This window comes from Loxodonta africana, chromosome 23, assembly GCF_030014295.1.
Source record: "Loxodonta africana isolate mLoxAfr1 chromosome 23, mLoxAfr1.hap2, whole genome shotgun sequence".
NCBI lineage: Eukaryota > Metazoa > Chordata > Mammalia > Proboscidea > Elephantidae > Loxodonta > Loxodonta africana.
The window spans coordinates 57,465,643-57,483,355 of record NC_087364.1 but is presented as its reverse complement, the minus strand read 5'-3'; the positions used below and the strand labels follow the sequence as shown (position 1 = coordinate 57,483,355).

General features: G+C 42.9%; 1 protein-coding gene across 1 annotated transcript in view; it reads left to right on the top strand.

The window, feature by feature from the left end:
• The window catches only part of NMNAT3 (nicotinamide nucleotide adenylyltransferase 3), a 133,348-nt gene extending 116,093 nt beyond the window's left edge, over positions 1 to 17,255 (top strand). Inside the window, exons 4-5 of the mRNA XM_010596010.3 lie at positions 7,870 to 7,949; positions 15,326 to 17,255. Coding sequence (XP_010594312.2) covers positions 7,870 to 7,949; positions 15,326 to 15,708 — 463 coding nt within the window. The 3' untranslated portion in view covers positions 15,709 to 17,255. The remainder of the gene's footprint in view (positions 1 to 7,869; positions 7,950 to 15,325) is intronic.
• Positions 17,256 to 17,713: the final 458 nt, after the last annotated feature.

The following is a 17,713-nucleotide window of genomic DNA, read 5'->3' as shown; positions in this document are numbered from 1 at the left end:
CAATATTTGTCCTTTTGCAACTGACTCATTTCGCTCAGCATAATGCCTTCCAGATTCCTCCATGTTATGAAATGTTTCAGAGATTCGTCACTGTTCTTTATCGATGCGTAGTATTCCATTGTGTGAATATACCACAATTTATTTACCCATTCGTCCGTTGATGGACATCTTGGTTGCTTCCAGCTTTTTGCTATTGTAAACAGAGCTGCAATAAACATGGGTGTGCATATATCTGTTTGTGTGAAGGGTCTTGTATTTTTAGGGTATATTCCGAGGAGTGGGATTTCTGGGTTGTATGGTAGTTCTATTTCTAACTGTTTAAGATAACGCCAGATGGATTTCCAAAGTGGTTGTACCATTTTACAATCCCACCAGCAGTGTAAGAGAGTTCCAGTCTCTCCGCAGCCTCTCCAGCATTTATTATTTTGTGTTTTTTGAATTAATGCCAGTCTAGTTGGTGTCAGATGGAATCTCATCGTAGTTTTAATTTGCATTTCTCTAATGGCTAATGATCGAGAGCATTTTCTCATGTATCTGTTGGCTGCCTGAATGTCTTCCTTAGTGAAATGTGTGTTCATCTCCTTTGCCCACTTCTTGATTGGGTTGTTTGTCTTTTTGTGGTTGATTTTTGACAGAATCATGTAGATTTTAGAGATCAGGCGCTGGTCTGAGATGTCATAGCTGAATATTCTTTCCCAGTCTGTAGGTGGTCTTTTTACTCTTTTGGTGAAGTCTTTAGATGAGCATAGGTGTTTGATTTTTAGGAGCTCCCAGTTATCTGGTTTCTCTTCATCATTTTTGGTAATGTTTTGTATTCTGTTTATGCCCTGTATTAGGGCTCCTAGGGTAGATCCTATTTTTTCTTCCATGATTTTTATCGTTTTAGTCTTTATGTTTAGGTCTTTGATCCACTTGGAGTTAGTTTTTGTGTATGGTGTGAGGTATGGGTCCTGTTTCATTCTTTTGCAAATGGATATCCAGGTATGCCAGCACCATTTGTTAAAAAGACTATTATTTCCCCAATTGACTGACACTGGTCCTTTGTCAAATATCAGCTGCTCATAAATGGATGGATTTATATCTGGATTCTCAATTCTGTTCCATTGGTCTATGTGCCTGTTGTTGTACCAGTACCAGGCTGTTTTGACTACTGTAGCTATATAATAGGTTCTGAAATCAGGTAGGGTGAGGCCTCCCACTTTCTTCTTCTTTTTCAGTAATGTTTTGCTTATCCGGGGGTTCTTTCCTTTCCATATGAAATTAGTGATTTGTTTCTCTATTCCCTTAAAGTATGACATTGGTATTTGGATTGGAAGTGCGTTGTATGTATAAATGGCTTTTGGTAGAATAGACATTTTTACTATGTTAAGTCTTCCTATCCATGAGCAGGGTATGTTTTTCCATTTAAGTGTGTCCTTTTGAATTTCTTGTAGCAGAGTTTTATAGTTTTCTTTGTATAGGTCTTTTACAGCCTTGGTAAGATTTATTCCTAAGTATTTTATCTTCTTGGGGGCTACTGTGAATGGTATTGATTTGGTTATTTCCTCTTCGGTGTTCTTTTTGTTGATGTAGAGGAATCCAAGTGATTTTTGTATGTTTATTTTATATCCTGAGACTCTTCCAAACTCTTCTATTAGTTTCAGTAGTTTTCTGGAGGATTTCTTAGGGTTTTCCATGTATACTATCATGTCATCTGCAAATAGTGATAGCTTTACTTCCTCCTTACCAATCTGGATACCCTTTATTTCTTTGTCTAGCCTAATTGCCCTGGCTAGGACTTCAAGTACGATGTTGAATAAGAGCGGTGATAAAGGGCATCCTTGTCTGGTTCCCGTTCTCAAGGGAAATGCTTTCAGGTTCTCTCCATTTAGAGTGATATTGGCCGTTGGCTTTGCATATATGCCCTTTATTATGTTGAGGAATTTTCCTTCAATTCCTATTTTGGTGAGAGTTTTTATCATAAATGGGTGTTGGACTTTGTCAAATGCCTTTTCTGCATCAATTGATAAGATCATGTGGTTTTTGTCTTTTGTTTTATTTATGTGATGGATTACATTAATGGTTTTTCTGATATTAAACCAGCCTTGCATACCTGGTATAAATCCCACTTGATCAGGGTGAATTATTTTTTTGATGTGTTGTTGGATTCTATTGGCTAGAATTTTGTTAAGGATTTTTGCATCTATGTTCATGAGGGATATAGGTCTAAAATTTTCTTTTTTTGTAATGTCTTTACCTGGTTTTGGTATCAGGGAGATGGTAGCTTCATAGAATGAGTTGGGTAGTATTCCGTCTTTTTCTATACTTTGAAATACCTTCAATAGTAATGGTGTTAAGTCTTCTCTGAAGGTTTGGTAGAACTCTGCAGTGAAGCCATCTGGGCCAGGACTTTTTTTTGTTGGGAGTTTTTTGATTACCGTTTCAATCTCTTTTTTTGTTATGGGTCTATTTAGTTGTTCTACTTCTGAGTGTGTTAGTTTAGGTAAGTAGTATTGTTCCAAGAATTTATCCATTTCTTCTAGGTTTTCAAATTTGTTAGAGTACAATTTTATGTAGTAATCTGATATGATTCTTTTGATTTCATTTGGTTCTGTTGTGATGTGGTCCTTCTCGTTTCTTATTCGGGTTATTTGTTTCCTTTCCTGTTTTTCTTTAGTCAGTCTAGCCAATGGTTTATCAATTTTGTTAATTTTTTCAAAGAACCAGCTTTTGGCTTTGTTAATTCTTTCAATTGTTTTTCTGTTCTCTAATTCATTTAGTTCAGCTCTAATTTTTATTATTTGTTTTCTTCGGGTGCCTGATGGATTCTTTTGTTGCTCACTTTCTATTTGTTCAAGTTGTCGGGACAGTTCTCTGATTTTGGCTCTTTCTTCTTTTTGTATGTGTGCATTTATCGATATAAATTGGCCTCTGAGCACTGCTTTTGCTGTGTCCCAGAGGTTTTGATAGGAAGTATTTTCATTCTCGTTGCTTTCTAAGAATTTCCTTATTCCCTCCTTGATGTCTTCTATAACCCAGTCTTTTTTCTGGAGGGTATTGTTCATTTTCCAAGTATTTGATTTCTTTTCCCTAGTTTTTCTGTTATTGATTTCTAGCTTCATTGCCTTGTGGTCTGAGAAGATGCTTTGTAATATTTCGATGTTTTGGATTCTGGAAAGATTTGTTTTATGCCCTAATATGTGGTCTATTCTAGAGAATGTTCCATGTGCGCTAGAAAAAAAAGTATATTTTGCAGCAGTTGGGTGGAGAGTCCTGTATAAGTCAATGAGGTCAAGTTGGTTGATTGTTGTAAGTAGGTCTTCCGTGTCTCTATTGAGCTTCTTACTGGATGTCCTGTCCTTCTCCGAAAGTGGTGTGTTGAAGTCTCCTACTATATATGTGGAGGTGTCTATCTCACTTTTCAATTCTGTTAAAATTTGATTTATGTATCTTGCAGCCCTGTCATTAGGTGCGTAAATATTTAATATGGTTATGTCTTCCCTGATCACTTGTCCCTTTTATCATTACATAGTGTCCTTCTTTATCCTTTGTGGCGGATTTAAGTCTAAAGTCTATTTTGTCAGAAATTAATATTGCTACTCCTCTTCTTTTTTGCTTATTGTTTGCTTGATATATTTTTTTCCATCCTTTGAGTTTTAGTTTGTTTGTGTCTCTAAGTCTAAGGTGTGTCTCTTGTAGGCAGCATATAGATGGATCGTGTTTTTTTATCCAGTCCGTGACTCTCTGTCTCTTTATTGGTGCATTTAGTCCATTTACATTCAGCGTAATTATAGATAAGTAAGTTTTTAGTGCTGTCATTTTGATGCCTTTTCATGTGTGTTGTTGGCCATTTCATTTTTCCACATGCTTTTTTGTGCTGAGACGTTTTTCTTAGTAGCTTGTGAGATCCTCATTTTCTTAATGTTTAACTTTGTGTTTATTGAGTCGTTACGTTTTTCTTGGCTTTTTTCTTGAGTTATGGAATTGATATTCCTTTTTGTGGTTACCTTTTTATTTACCCCTATTTTTCTAAGTAAAAACCTAACTTGTATCCTTCTATTTCGCCTTGTATCACTCTCCATCTGGCAGTTCAATGCCTCCTATATTTAGTCCCTCTTTTTGATTATTTTGATCGTTTATCTATTGATTTCCATGATTTCCTGTTGTGTGTATTATTTTGTTTATTTATTTATTTTTTAGAATTAGTCTTAATTTGTTTGTTTTTGTGCTTTCCCTGTTTGAGTTGCGTTGATATCAGGACGTTCTGTTTTGTGACCTTGTATTGTGCTGGTACCTGGTATTATTGGTCATCTGGCCAAACAATCTCCTTTAGCATTTCTTGCAGTCTTGGTTTAGTTTTTGCAAATTCTCTAAACTTGTGTTTATCTGTAAATATCTTAATTTCTCCTTCATATTTCAGAGAGAGTTTTGCTGGATATATGATCCTTGGTTGACAGTTTTTCTCGTTTAGTGCTCTGTATATGTCGTCCCATTCCCTTCTTGCCTGCATGGTTTCTGCTGAGTAGTCTGAACTTATTCTTATTGATTCTCCCTTGAAGGAAACCTTTCTTTTCTCCCTGGCTGCTTTTAAAATTTTCTGTTTGTCTTTGGTTTTGGCAAGTTTGATGATGATATGTCTTGGTGTTTTTCTTTTTGGATCAATCTTAAATGGGGTTCGATGAGCATCTTGGATAGATATCCTTTCTTCTTTCATGATGTCAGGGAAGTTTTGTGTCAGGAGTTCTTCAACTATTTTCTCTGTGTTTTCTATCCCCCCTCCCTGTTCTGGGACTCCAATCACTCGCAAGTTATCCTTCTTGATAGAGTCCCACATGATTCTTAGGGTTTCTTCATTTTTTTTAATTCTTTTATCTGATTTTTTTTCAGCTATGTTGGTGTTGTTTCCCTGGTCCTCCAGAAGTCCCAGTCTACATTCTAATTGCTCGAGTCTGCTCCTCTGACTTTCTATTGCGTTGTCAAATTCTGTAATTTTATTGTTAATCTTTTGGATTTCTACATGCTGTCTCTCTATGGATTCTTGCAACTTGTTAATTTTTCCACTATGTTCTTGAATAATCTTTTTGAGTTCTTCAACAGTTTTATCAGTGTGTTCCTTGGCTTTTTCTGCAGTTATCCTAATTTCATTTGTGATATCTTTAAGCATTCTGTAAATTAGTTTTTTATATTCTGTATCTGATAATTCCAGGATTGTATCTTCATTTGGGAAAGATTTTGATTCTTTTGTTTGGGGGGTTGGAGAAGCTGTCATGGTCTGTTTCTTTATGTGGTTTGAAATGGACTGCTGTCTCCGAGCCATCACTGGGAAACTAGATTTTCCAAGTAGTCAGCTGGTGCGCTGGCTCCTAGTTCTGAAAACAGTCGCTGTCTGCCCGTATTTGTTCGTTTTCCGTCTCTAAGTCTGTGCTTGTTGTTCACAGTTCGTAGATTGTTATGTATGTGATCGATTCCCTTGTTTTTCCGAGTCTTTGTTGCAAGAGGGATCCGCGGTAGCGTCCACCTAGTCCGCCATCTTGGCCCCCGCCCTCCAAGCACCACCTTTTATTCATTACTTATTATATGTGAAAATACCAGGCTCTTTCACATTTATTATGTTTAGTGGAGCCCTGGTGCCATGGTGGTTAAGAGCTTGGCTGCTAACCAAAAGGTTGGCAGTTTGAATCCACCAGCTGCTCCTTGGAAACCCTATGGGCCAATTCTACTCTGTCCTATAGGATCACTGTGAGTCAGAATCAATTCAACGGCAACGGGTTTGGTTTTGTTTTTTTTAGTCAGCCCAGCAACCTTGGGTGATAGGTGGATTTAGCCCCATTTTACAGAGGTTTCAAAGAGGGTTAATAACATACATACTTAAATTCTATAGTTAGTAAGTGGAAGTGAGACTCAAACCTACCTCAATCTGACACTAAAGCCCAGACCAACCCAGGAGTGTATCCTCAGAGATGAAACTCATCAAAACCAGAGCAAAAAATAAGACAGTAATTACAGCCAGAGTCCAGCCAGGCCCTAAGAAGACTCAGCTGCCAGGCGAGGTCATCAGGAAGGACTTTGACCTGGGCTAAATGTACTTACTCCTCCACTCCCATCATTCCTGCATCCAGCAGCCTTCAGTGGATCCTTTCCTAGGTACTAAGATACTATAAATATGAATAAAATGGGATCCCTGTTCACAGTCAGCGGGGCAGGGGGTGGAAGAGAGGAATAGACTGAGAGTAATGATAACACCAAAACCAAGCCAAACCCACTGCCATCAAGTCAATTCTGAGTCATAGCAACCCTATAGGGTTTCCAAGGCTGTAAATCTCTTCGGAAGCATAAGGCCACATCTTTCTCCCAAAGAGCTGCTGGTGGTTTCGAACCGCCAACCTTTCGGTTAGCGTTCGAGCGCTTTAACCACTGCACCATCAGGGCTCCTTAATGATAATAATAACAACTGCTTTTATTGGGGGCTTTTTGTGTACATCACCTCGCTCAGTTCTCACAACAACTACAACAACTCTGTGGACTAGGTACTCTTATCCCCATTTTACAGATGAGAAAACTGGAGACTCATCGCTTAAGGAGCCCACCCAAGATTCCACAGCTGCTAGCTGGAATCGGAATTTCAATCCGGGCAGTCTAATTCTAGACCCTAACCTTTACGCTGCACCCCGTCCCCGTAATAAGCAGCATCAGGCTACTTCCCGGGCACCTTACAGCTTGTGCTTCTTCTGCACAGATAAGACTGGTGCATATTTTCACGCCCAATTAAATGAGGTCTGTGAGGCTCCCAGAGTGTTAGTGACTTGTCCACCTTCATACAGGCAGTAGAGCCTGAACTTGAACCCACTCACTCTGGCTGCAAAGCACATGCTTTTTCCACTAGGCATTGTTCTCTCCCAAATACAGGTCTTAGTAGGTACATAATACATAAATGGGAGACAGAAGATCAAATTGATAGGAGAAAAAGTGTATACTGATTACCTGTTTTTGTTTAAAAAAAAAAAAAAGGTACAAGTGTCTATTTGCAGAAGATAGATTATTAAAAAGCTGGGCATGCCAAAATGGTATTAACTATAATCCTGTTTAAATGCTAACATTGAATGAGCACTGTTCAACTAGCTGTGCGTACTTTAACTCCTTTAATCTTCACAACCGGCATTGGAGGTGGCTACTATCGTATTTCCTCATTTTGCAGATGAGAAAACGTCCACACAGAGACCTGAAATGGCCAGGGTCACACAGCAGCCAGTAGACGAGCAGGGACTCAACCCCGAATGCCTGGCTCCAGAACCCTGACTCTTGGCCTTCGTCTACTGAGTTCTAAATTACTAGCTTATCACCAGAGAGCACACCCTATGAGAGCTAGCTGTAGGCCATGCACTGTGCCAGTGCTGAGTGTACATTCGCTCATTTGCTGTCACAAAAGTCTAGAAAGTAGGTGTTATTATCCCCACTTTACAAATGAAAACCCGAGGCTCCAAGAAGACGGTCTGAAGTCACGTGACTAGGGAACCCAGCGGCATTTTCACTCAGTTCTGTCTGATTCTAATAGCCCATGTCCTTAACCACTACTCAACACTGTCTTCCTTTATTAAAAAGTGAGAACATTGAAAGAAAACGTTAAAAGAGTAGGGGTATGCTAATTTCCCTGCTTTCACGCAGATCTCTCGGAAGGCGGTGAACTGTTTGGGCAGGACACTCCGTGAGGACCAGGGTGGTGTCTGCTTCCTACCCCAGCACATGACACAGTGCCTGGCGCATAGGAGACCCTCCACAAATATTTGGGGAATGAGTGAACTAAAGCAGGCTGAGACTTAAAATCCAAGAGCCCTTGGGTGGCTGTGGGGGCTGGAGGATGGACACAGCCTGAGCTCTATGTTTTCCACACAGGCATCACCACAGCGAACTGCTCAGATCCCTGCCGCAGACGGAAGGCCCTGGTGACAAGCCAGTCTCCCCAGCCCCTGCAGGTGGGTGCTGACCCTCTTGTCTGTACAGGGTGAGGTACCAGGCATTCTTGCAAGAACCAGGGCAGTCACAGCCATGGGACTTGAGTCCAGGCCTCCGGACCCAGATGAGGAATCGAGCCTGCCTGGATGGAAGACACTTAGTGAGATTGAAAGGTCGGATTAGACAAGCATCTACTACCAATACCCCCTTGTAAATTATTATGCTAATTTGGCACTTCCTGTCCCAAATGAGCTTACCTCCCCTTGTGATTTGTACTTGTGACATGGATTACAGTCAAGGCCACACAGGGATAAACTGGTGAGTGATGCTGGGGTTCTTTTAAAAGCCTCCCCCTTTTTGAATACACAGTGTGCCATTATAAAACTTCAACAGAGAGACTAACCCTTTATAGCCACTGTACACATTTCACACAATGGTTTATGAAAACAGATGAGGGAAACTATTTTTAAGGGAATTTAAAGCCGATTTGGATTATGTTCTTAATTTGTAACCCTGGGTTTCTACCCTGTGGCCAACTCCTAGTGTTTGGTGGAACCTTGTTGACCGTGATGTCAGATCAGTTTCTCTTCTTTAATGTCCACTCTGGTGCCCGGGGCCCCAGCGTGCAAGCTAACAGAGGCATAGCATGGTAGGAGTGCAGGATGGGGAATGAGCAAAGAGTCATTGAGCTCACTGGGCCAGAATTCCAGCTCCTACCACCGGAGCTCCCAACTTTGGTTGATGGCACAATACTTCCCAGATCAGAAGGGCTTGGCAAGGCCAAGGTCAAACAACCCTAAAATAATTTCTTTACTGCAGGACTTTTCGGAGCCTTTACTGGGTTCATGTGCACTGGGACTCTACAAGAAAAGGAAATAGCCTGCAGTGATTCTTATCACTTTTGGACCTCCTTTTTTTAGTGCATATTACTATTTCTCAGACCTAGTGTTCCCCAGAACACAGCCTGGGAAACACTCTTCCAAAAGGACTTGAAAATGCCACCGGACCCTAATGGCCGAAGTTTCTTGACATGCCCTGGAGCAGCTGTCCCCAGATGCTGCTCAAAGAACCACTCACAAGGACGCGTTAAAAACACTGATTCCCAGGCTACTCCTCAGACCTCCTGAATGGGAGTGGGGCCCAGGAATCTAGATTTGTAATAAGTGCTCTGGGGATTGACCTTACAGCCAGTTTTGGGAACTATGAATTAGAATAGGAATTTGAGAAAGAAGGAGTTATATGTCTCCTCTGTAATCCACTTGTATAACATTCATTATATTCCTTTGGTCTCTGTCTCTCCTCCATTGCTGCATGGGCTCCTTCTCATTGGCCCCCAGCCATGACGTGGCACGGGGTTCCATCCTCAGCCTCTGCCTCCTTTCTCTGTCATCTCTGCCTCAGCAGTCCCTCCCAACAGTGTTCTGCAGATGCTCCCTAAGCACCTCCCTGGCCAGGCTCTGAGCTCAGGCTGAGTGAGAACAGAGACAGCCAGCCCCACCCCGGCCCAGAGCTGGGGAGACAGGCCCCTGAATGGCTGGGAGCCCAGGCATGGATTAGAAAGGTTTCCCAGAAGAGGAGACCCCTGCACCAGGACTAGCAGGACGAGCAGCTTATTTGGGGCTGGGCCCATTTCTGGGCAAAGTGACAGCCTAGGTAAGGCAGGAAATAGGTAAGGGTGGGTACTCTATGGCATTGGGGAAGCTGAAGCCTCGTCCAGTGAGAGCAGGGAACAGCCAAAGTGATGCCCAGAGAGACCGTCAAGCGGGCAAGCTCAGCTTCTCACGCTTCACCTCTCTGCAGACACTTCCAGAATCCCAGCTCATTGCCTGGCCTACCCCTTCTTTCCTCCCCTGTGGGGTTCAATCAGAACCCACTTTCCCTGTGAAACTGGTCCCAGCCACCTTCATTAGGATGGCCTTTCTCACTCCGCATTATTTTTCTAGTGGCTCTTACCCTACTCTACTCGACACTATAATATTGGGGTTTGTCCCTTATCCCCTCTCTCTCTGTCCAGGCCCTACATCCTACTCATTTTGTTCTCTTCTAAAGCAACTGACAGACTCTCTACACCTTTAACAAATGAAAGAGTAGCTCCATTTTTTTGTTTCTGGTGATTGAGAAACATTCAGAGTGACAAATTTATTTTCGATTTTAATTTTTTTCATATATGTACATCTTATTAATCATAACAGTAAATAGATGTAGTACACATATGGGTGACGTTATGGTTACCCATTGTTAGCATTTTTGTGGTTTCGCAAACTCCTTAAAATATGTTTTACAGGAAAACATCTGAAAAATTGGGAATGTTTGATAGAAAAATAGTTTTCTCTTACTCATTCTTTTTCAGAAATTATTATAACTGTTAGTGGTAGCAATTATCGATGCTATGAATTTCAAGTCATTTCAGTCATATATCGTTAGCATGATGTAAAATGGCTCTTTAGCTTTTATGAATAAAATGGATTGAAAATTCTAAACAGAAAAAGAAAGTAGGCCTTTCTATTTATCAAAATATAACAGAGGCTTAAAAATGTTCATGCCTTCTGATCAATAAATACCCCTTCTTGGAATCTGACTAAGGAAATAATTAGAAATTGAAACAAAGATTTATGCAAAAAAGAAGAGATGTTTATCACAGCAGTAGTTTCAATGGCAGACAATAAAAGCAGCCTCGATATTTAAACATAAGGAATGTTTAATTATACTGTATACATACGATGAAGAATCTACACAAAATGTTTTCAAGGTAATGGAGAAATATTTATGAGGTGAGTGGAAAAACCAAGCTACAGTACTGTTGTCATTTCAAGTATGTAGAAAAAGCAGGTGAATATACTTTCATATCTATTTGCATGTTAAGAAAATATACCAAAATAGTGATTTTTTTTTTTAGGAAGCAGAATTATCAATGATTGTTATTTTCTACTTGAAGTATATATTTTTCATATGTTCCATAATGGTTACAAATTTCATGTTTGTAATCTGCAGCAGGAGGGGGGGCGGGGGACAGGGAACAGCCATTTAAAAAAGCAAGGTGGGGTTTTTCTCAGCCTAATTTGCTTCTGATGAGCTGGCATGTATGTTACTAGTGACATATTTCTAGAGGGCCATTTTGCATACTGCGTATTTTATTGTGTGCGGTTACGCTCTGCGGCTGCAGATTACATGATGACCTCAGCATCTTCTGGCAGCCAGAGCCCAGCTTTGCCCATTCCTCCTGTGATTTGCAGCCCTCCTTGGACTCCCCCACCAAGTCCTGGAGATTGCTGAGTTCTGGGCGGCTTGGGTGTGACACTGTATAATGAATGACACCTCAGCTCCACTCTGTCCGTCTGTCTTCTGGGAAGGATGGTCCTGCCCTTGGCTGATGGGCTGAGCACAGCACAGTAACCATTGAAGGCTCCCCTTTCCACCCACCTAGAGTGGGCACTTCATCTGTTTCCATTTTACACTGAATAGTCCAAGGCGGCAGAGGCCGGTCCCTGGGTGGCGCAGATAGTTTGCACTTTGCTGCTAACTGAAAGGTTGACGGTTCGAACCTTCCTAGTGCCACCACAAGAGAGGCCTGGCAATCTGCTTCTGTATAGATTGCCGCCAAGAAAACCCTATGGAGCAGCTCTACTCTGCACACATTGGGGTCACCCTGAATCAGAATCGACTCCACAGTAACAGGTTTTGTTTTCTTCAAATTCCAATACCTGGCTGTCCTTCTGGTGCCCCCTTCTGTTTCAACCCAGATGTCCCACCCATCTGAGTGTGTCTGTGGGGTGCCACGACAGTCATCACCCTATGTGGCTATGTTCATATACTGAGCCAGACGGGCACTACACCCTGCATTCTCTCCATCATACAACTGCCATAACTTCCAAAGTAGGTTTTATTATCCCTGTTTTGCAGCTGAGGAGACAGAAGCTCACAGGCTAAGTAACTTTCCCAGGGTCCCAGCAGATCTAAAATTGAAACCCCGTGCTGACTGGCCTCAAGGTTGGTACCCTTTGATGTCACAGATGGAGCACAACAAAACATGCGAAGGAAAAGGTCCTGATGGCACTTACCCCATGGTCTATGTACACTTCTGCTTCACGTGCTTTTCAAAGCCCATGGCTACTCAAAGACAAGACACTAGCCCCGAAATGCCCATGAACATTCTACTTATGCAACTTTCTCACTGTTAGGACAAACCATATTGGCAGCCATTATGCAACATCTCAGGAGCCCTGGTGGTGCAATGGTTAAGCACTTGGCTGCTAACCGAAAGGTCGGTGGTTCAAACCCACCAGCTGCTCTGTGGGAGAAAGATGTGGCAGTCTGATTCCGTAAAGATTGCAGCCTTGGAAACCCCATGGCACACTTCTACTATGTTATATAGGGTCGCTTTGAGTCAGAATTGACTCGACCGCTATGAGTGAAAAATACAACACCTCAGACTTGGTACTTTGGATTTGAACAAACACTCAGTCTAAAAATGCCATAGTGATGGCTTGAACGGATTTGAAATGGCTATGTGATTGCCTTTGTGAGCCTAGGTGACAGGACTGCCCAGAGCTAGGGTCTGAGGCAAGTGTAGCCACAAGTGGTCCATCGTACTGTATTATCGTGGAAGAGTAGGAACCCACAGCCCCACAGACTCGTCTTAGTTGATGTGGTGGGGGGGCACTTGACCCCTCCAGGCAAGCGCTCAGAGTAAATAGTATCCACTCTGACTCAGAGCAACCCTCTAGGACAGAGTAGAGCTGCCGCATACGGTTTCCAAAGCTGTAATCTTTATGGAAGTAGACTGCCACATTGTCTCCCTCTGAGTGGCCAGTGGGTTCAAACCGATGACCTTTTGGTTGGCAACCAAGTGCTTTAACCACTGCACCACCAGGGGTCCTTTAGTTTTCCCTACTGGTGTTATTAACTAATCAAACAGCACCTGATCTTGATGCTGTTATGTGGAAACTCCCCGCAAAAATCCACTGGGAGCAGAAGAGAATGTCTTTCTCTGTTCTCTAACCTGTGGGACCAGAGGGAATGTGTCCCTGGCTACAGGAAACCCTGTAATTAAATGTGTATCATTCAACCTCCCAGATAGGAGGGCGGTATAGAAACCACCCAGTTGTTTGAAAGGCCAAACACTAGTCTCTTGCTATACTATAATAGTTGAAATATAAGAAACTAGAGTAAAATCTCACAGATGCAGGACAGTCCAAATCCATATACACATTTTGAGCCATAGTACCAGCCCAAAAGAGTGAAAGTGTGAGTTATTGAAGTTTTAAATGCAGTTTTATTGGTTTCAAAAGCTCAGGCACTTAGGAGATACTCCATAAATGTTAAATGGTTGTTTAAATAAATGGATTTGTGGATAAATGGGTAGATGGGTGAATGGCTGAATGAGAGTTAACACATATCACACTTACTCTGTGCCAGGGTACTAAGTACTTCACACTTAAGAACTTATTTAATTCTAAAATGTCCCTATAAGGTAAGTACTATTCATATCTTCGATTTAAAGTTGAGTCACAGAGCAGTAACTTGCCCAAGGTCACACAAGCTATTGAATGGCAGAGCCAGAATTCGAACCTCAGGGGTCCATTCTAGAGTCCTAGCTCTTCACCACTCAGAATGACGTGTGTGCATCAATGTGCCAATGTTTGAATAGAATTTTCTTTAAGCTCCTTTGTTGTATCTGTAATTAGGCTGCTAAAGTGCTTGAAAAGTGTGTTCCTGTAGCTACATCTGCCATTTTAAAATAAGTAAATGAGTCTGATGCCCATCACTTCATAGGTGGGAACACTGAGGCCCAGAGAAGGAACGGCCTTGGCCCCACCCCCCACAGCAGCACATGGCCCAACTGAGGCAGAACTCAGACCTCTCAGTGACGCTTCCAGTTTCTCACTTTCCGTTCCATGGTCAGTCCAGTGCTCCTTTGTAGAGCCCTTTCCTTCGCCCATGTCCAGATTCCCTCCAAGCTTCCCCATTAGAGGAGCCGGAACTGACACTTACATTAGGTTTGCCCCAGCAGGTGGTAGCCCAGAAGCCGCTCCTAACTGCAGCATCCTGGTGACTGGGAGATGCCAGTGCTCTAGACGCCCAGCTTCTGTCCTCTTCTGAAGCTGGCATTGGCTTCCAGAAAGACCAGAAATCCTGTCACTTCCTTCTTGTGTGGACTTGGTTTTTCCTTTTTAGATTGGTCCATTCAAAAGAGATATGAACAGCGGGGTCAGGAAAATTCCAGCCTGGCCCTGAGCACTCCAAGAAGGCCTTCTTGGTTATGATGCATATACAGATGCCTGCCAGCAGGAGGCAGCAGAGCCCTGCAGTTTTGACTGCCCAATCTGAAGCCTGGGTTTGAATTCAAACTCCTCTGCATAGCTGTGTGACCTCAGGCAAGTTACTTGCCTCCCGGTGCTCCGGTTTCCGCCTCTGCAAAATGGGCACAATGGTAGTACCTTCCTCATAACGTTGCTGTGAGGATCAAATGAGATTATACACAAAAAGCACTTAATGATATTGCCCATAGCACACACCCAGTGAATGTTAGCTATTATTTTATCACCACAGTCATCTTCCTGTGAGAATAAATTCCAAAGGATTGTGCACGTTGATCAGCTGTTCTAGCACTTTGTTTCATTGAAAAATGAAACGAAAGGGCCATGAGCCAGGGTCTTAGGGATCTTTTGGTTATCAAAAGATACTTTATAATTAACCTTATGATGAGATTGTACTTAACAGTACTAGGCCTTCGCTCAGAGTGTTAGGAAAGGATTTCTGAGATGGATTTGAAGTGAAGCAGTGACTTGCCTGAGGCAAGGCCCACGGCTTGCTCACCTGAGGGCTTTATGCACCTCACCTTCTAATGGAAGATGGGGTCCTTGGTACAGGCCAGCCACTTTGGACCACTCTGCCGTGGGATCCAGCACCTACAGACAGACAAGTTATAAGAGGAAAAAAATCTTTTGTATTATTTGACACTTCACAGATAACTTTTTTAAAAAAATGATTAAATTATTACACTGGGTGGTACAAACAGTTAACAAGCTTGACTGCTGACTGGAAGGTTGGAGATTCGAGTCCACTCGGGTGCCTCAGAAGGAAAGCCTGGTGATTTACTTCTGAAAAACCAGCCACTGAAAACCCTGTGGAGCGCAGTTCTACTCTGACACACGTGGGGTTGCCACGAGGAGAAATCAACTCCGTGGCAATTGGTTTACTGGTTGTATATCCTGAAGTGGCTTCAGGTTCATTTAGATGCTTTTTTATTTTTTTTTAAGTCACGAACACCGAGACATTTGAATTCTGAAACATTCCAAGGAAAGCATTTTGTGAAATTTTCAGGCAGAGTATGCTGTCATCTTTACTGGCAGTGACCCTCGTGTAACTTTGCTGGGATCCACCCTTGTTTTTCCAGCTGTGCCGGAACTGAAGCTCCTCTGCGGGGCAGACGTCCTGAAGACCTTCCAGATTCCCGGCCTCTGGAGAGACGCGCACGTCCAGGAGATAGTGGAGAAGTTCGGCTTGGTGTGCGTGGGCCGGGCAGGCCACGACCCTGAGGAGTACATCTTGAAGTCGCCCATCCTCCGAAAGTACCAGCACAACATCCACCTGGCCAGGGAGCCTGTGCAGAACGACATCAGCGCCACCTACGTCAGGCGCGCCTTGGGCCAAGGGCAGAGCGTCAAGTACCTGCTCCCTGACTCCGTCATCACCTACATCAAGGACCACAAGCTCTACACCAACGACAGTCCCTCGACAGGCAACAGCACCCCGAGGAACAAAGAAAAGACAAGTTAAGTGAGATCCCAAAAGCCAGCTGCTGCTCCTCCGCAGAGCTCCTCCTGGGGAGAGGGCTGGGATGGTTTTTGTTTTGTTTTGCCTTTATTTGTTTTATTTCTACAATGATTTTACTTCTGAGGAGTTCTCTGCTCCAGGGACGATTCCTTCTTTGGGGATCTCTCTGTCTACGTCTCAGGGATAGACATTTATCAAAGAAGATGGTGGCAGGTCAGAGGATTAGGCAGTCTCTCAGAACCCCTGGATGAAGAGGCCTATTCATTTCCTGCAAATCGTTAATTGTGACAAGCCACAGGGAGCGTGCACACTGGATGCAGTTCCAGGCATGGCAGGGACCCCGAGGGTCATATCAAAATTGCCCACAATGTGTTCTTCAACATGCAGCATGCGGCTCTTGATTGGAGAGATTTGACAGGATGCTAATTTTACCCAAAAATGGGCTTTGTCTCCCTTTTTGCACACAGAATAATATTGAGGAGTCAAAAACCTGGGAGCAGCACTTTGCTGATTCACATCGACTCTGCCTGCCTGCCTCCTGACCACTGATAAAATTTAAACTAAACTCTAAGGAGTGGTCCTCAAACAGTATTTTTGAAACAGCGATATTTTTAATACCACCGTCCTATAAACGCAGAGCTCCTGATTTCAGGATTTCTAAAAGGAGCTGAGGTAGAACAGATGCCTTGACTGTTTTAGAGGCTCTTTTTGAATGTTTTATGACTGCCTGCCTGTTTGAATATTGGCAAAGAGATAAATAATAAATTCACATCAAAAAAGTCCTAATGAAAAGTTTCTCTTTTTTCCTTCCTTTGTTATATTATTAATGCCTAACGTTTTTTTTAACGTACCAGCTGTTGCTCTTCTTTTTTAGCTACTCCATGAAATTTGCTACTATTCCAATCGAACTGGCATGAATTTAAAGGATTCTGTTCCCGAGTAGTAGCCGTGAAGGAAGCAATTGCTTCTCCGTAGGATAACCAACGGTTTTCTAATTTGAAGCGCTGGGTGAACGGCTCCTTTCTGGTGGGCCCTGGAAGATGGGAACAGAAGCCTCGGGTGTGTTGAGGTCTTGTCACACCGGATTAGGAAGCAGTTTTGATTGACCTGATTCTATTTGGCTTTACTCTTTACATATGCTAACCAGATGGCATAACGCATTCAGAATTTACTTTCTCTGTCGTTTTGCCCTACAGATTTACTTAAGCAGAAAAACAAAGGGCCAACCAGAAAGGATCTAATATCCCCCCAAAATATCTCAGCGTTTGCATGTGTGTCATAAGGAGATGAGTGAATTAGGAAACCAGGGTTTTCGGAATCCTGAGTGGTGGGACCGTTCTATGGGGAGTCCCCACACTACCACCCCTGCAACTGCTAAAGCCACTCCCCACCCTGACTGACCTCTGCCCTCAAGAGGTCCCCGAAGATGCTGATAATTCAGGGGACTAGAAATCAAACAGCCTTGTCCAAAAGCTGCCGCCCCAAGCTGTGTGACTCTGATTGACTCCTTTCCCTACTGTAAGCCTCAGTATTCCTGCCAATTAAGCCAGGTGCCGTGGAGTCAATTCCAACTCATGGCAGCCCCGTGTGTTTTAGGGTGGCGTCTCACTCCGTAGGGTTTTCATGGCTGTGACCTTCCGGAAGCCTATCACCAGACCTTTCTTCCAAGGTATCGCTGGGTGGGTTTGAACCACTAACCTTTTAGTTAGCAGCCCAGCACTGAACTGTTTGTGTCCCTCAGGTACTCTCCATAGCAACTAGACATCCTCTAAATTTCTCTTCCAGCTCTAGTTTTCTAAGACCCTGAGTGCCTCTGACTTCAGATGTCCATCCTTCTTTGTGTCCAGTAACTTCTAGCCAGACTGGGAGCTCCCCCATGGCAGGGGACCTTTTTTTGTTTACGGAGGCATCCCAAGTGCCTAGAAATTGGCTACTCAGAGTGTGCCCCTGACCGGCAGTGTTTGCATAGCCTGGGAGCTTGTTAGAAATGCAGAATCTCAGGCCCCAC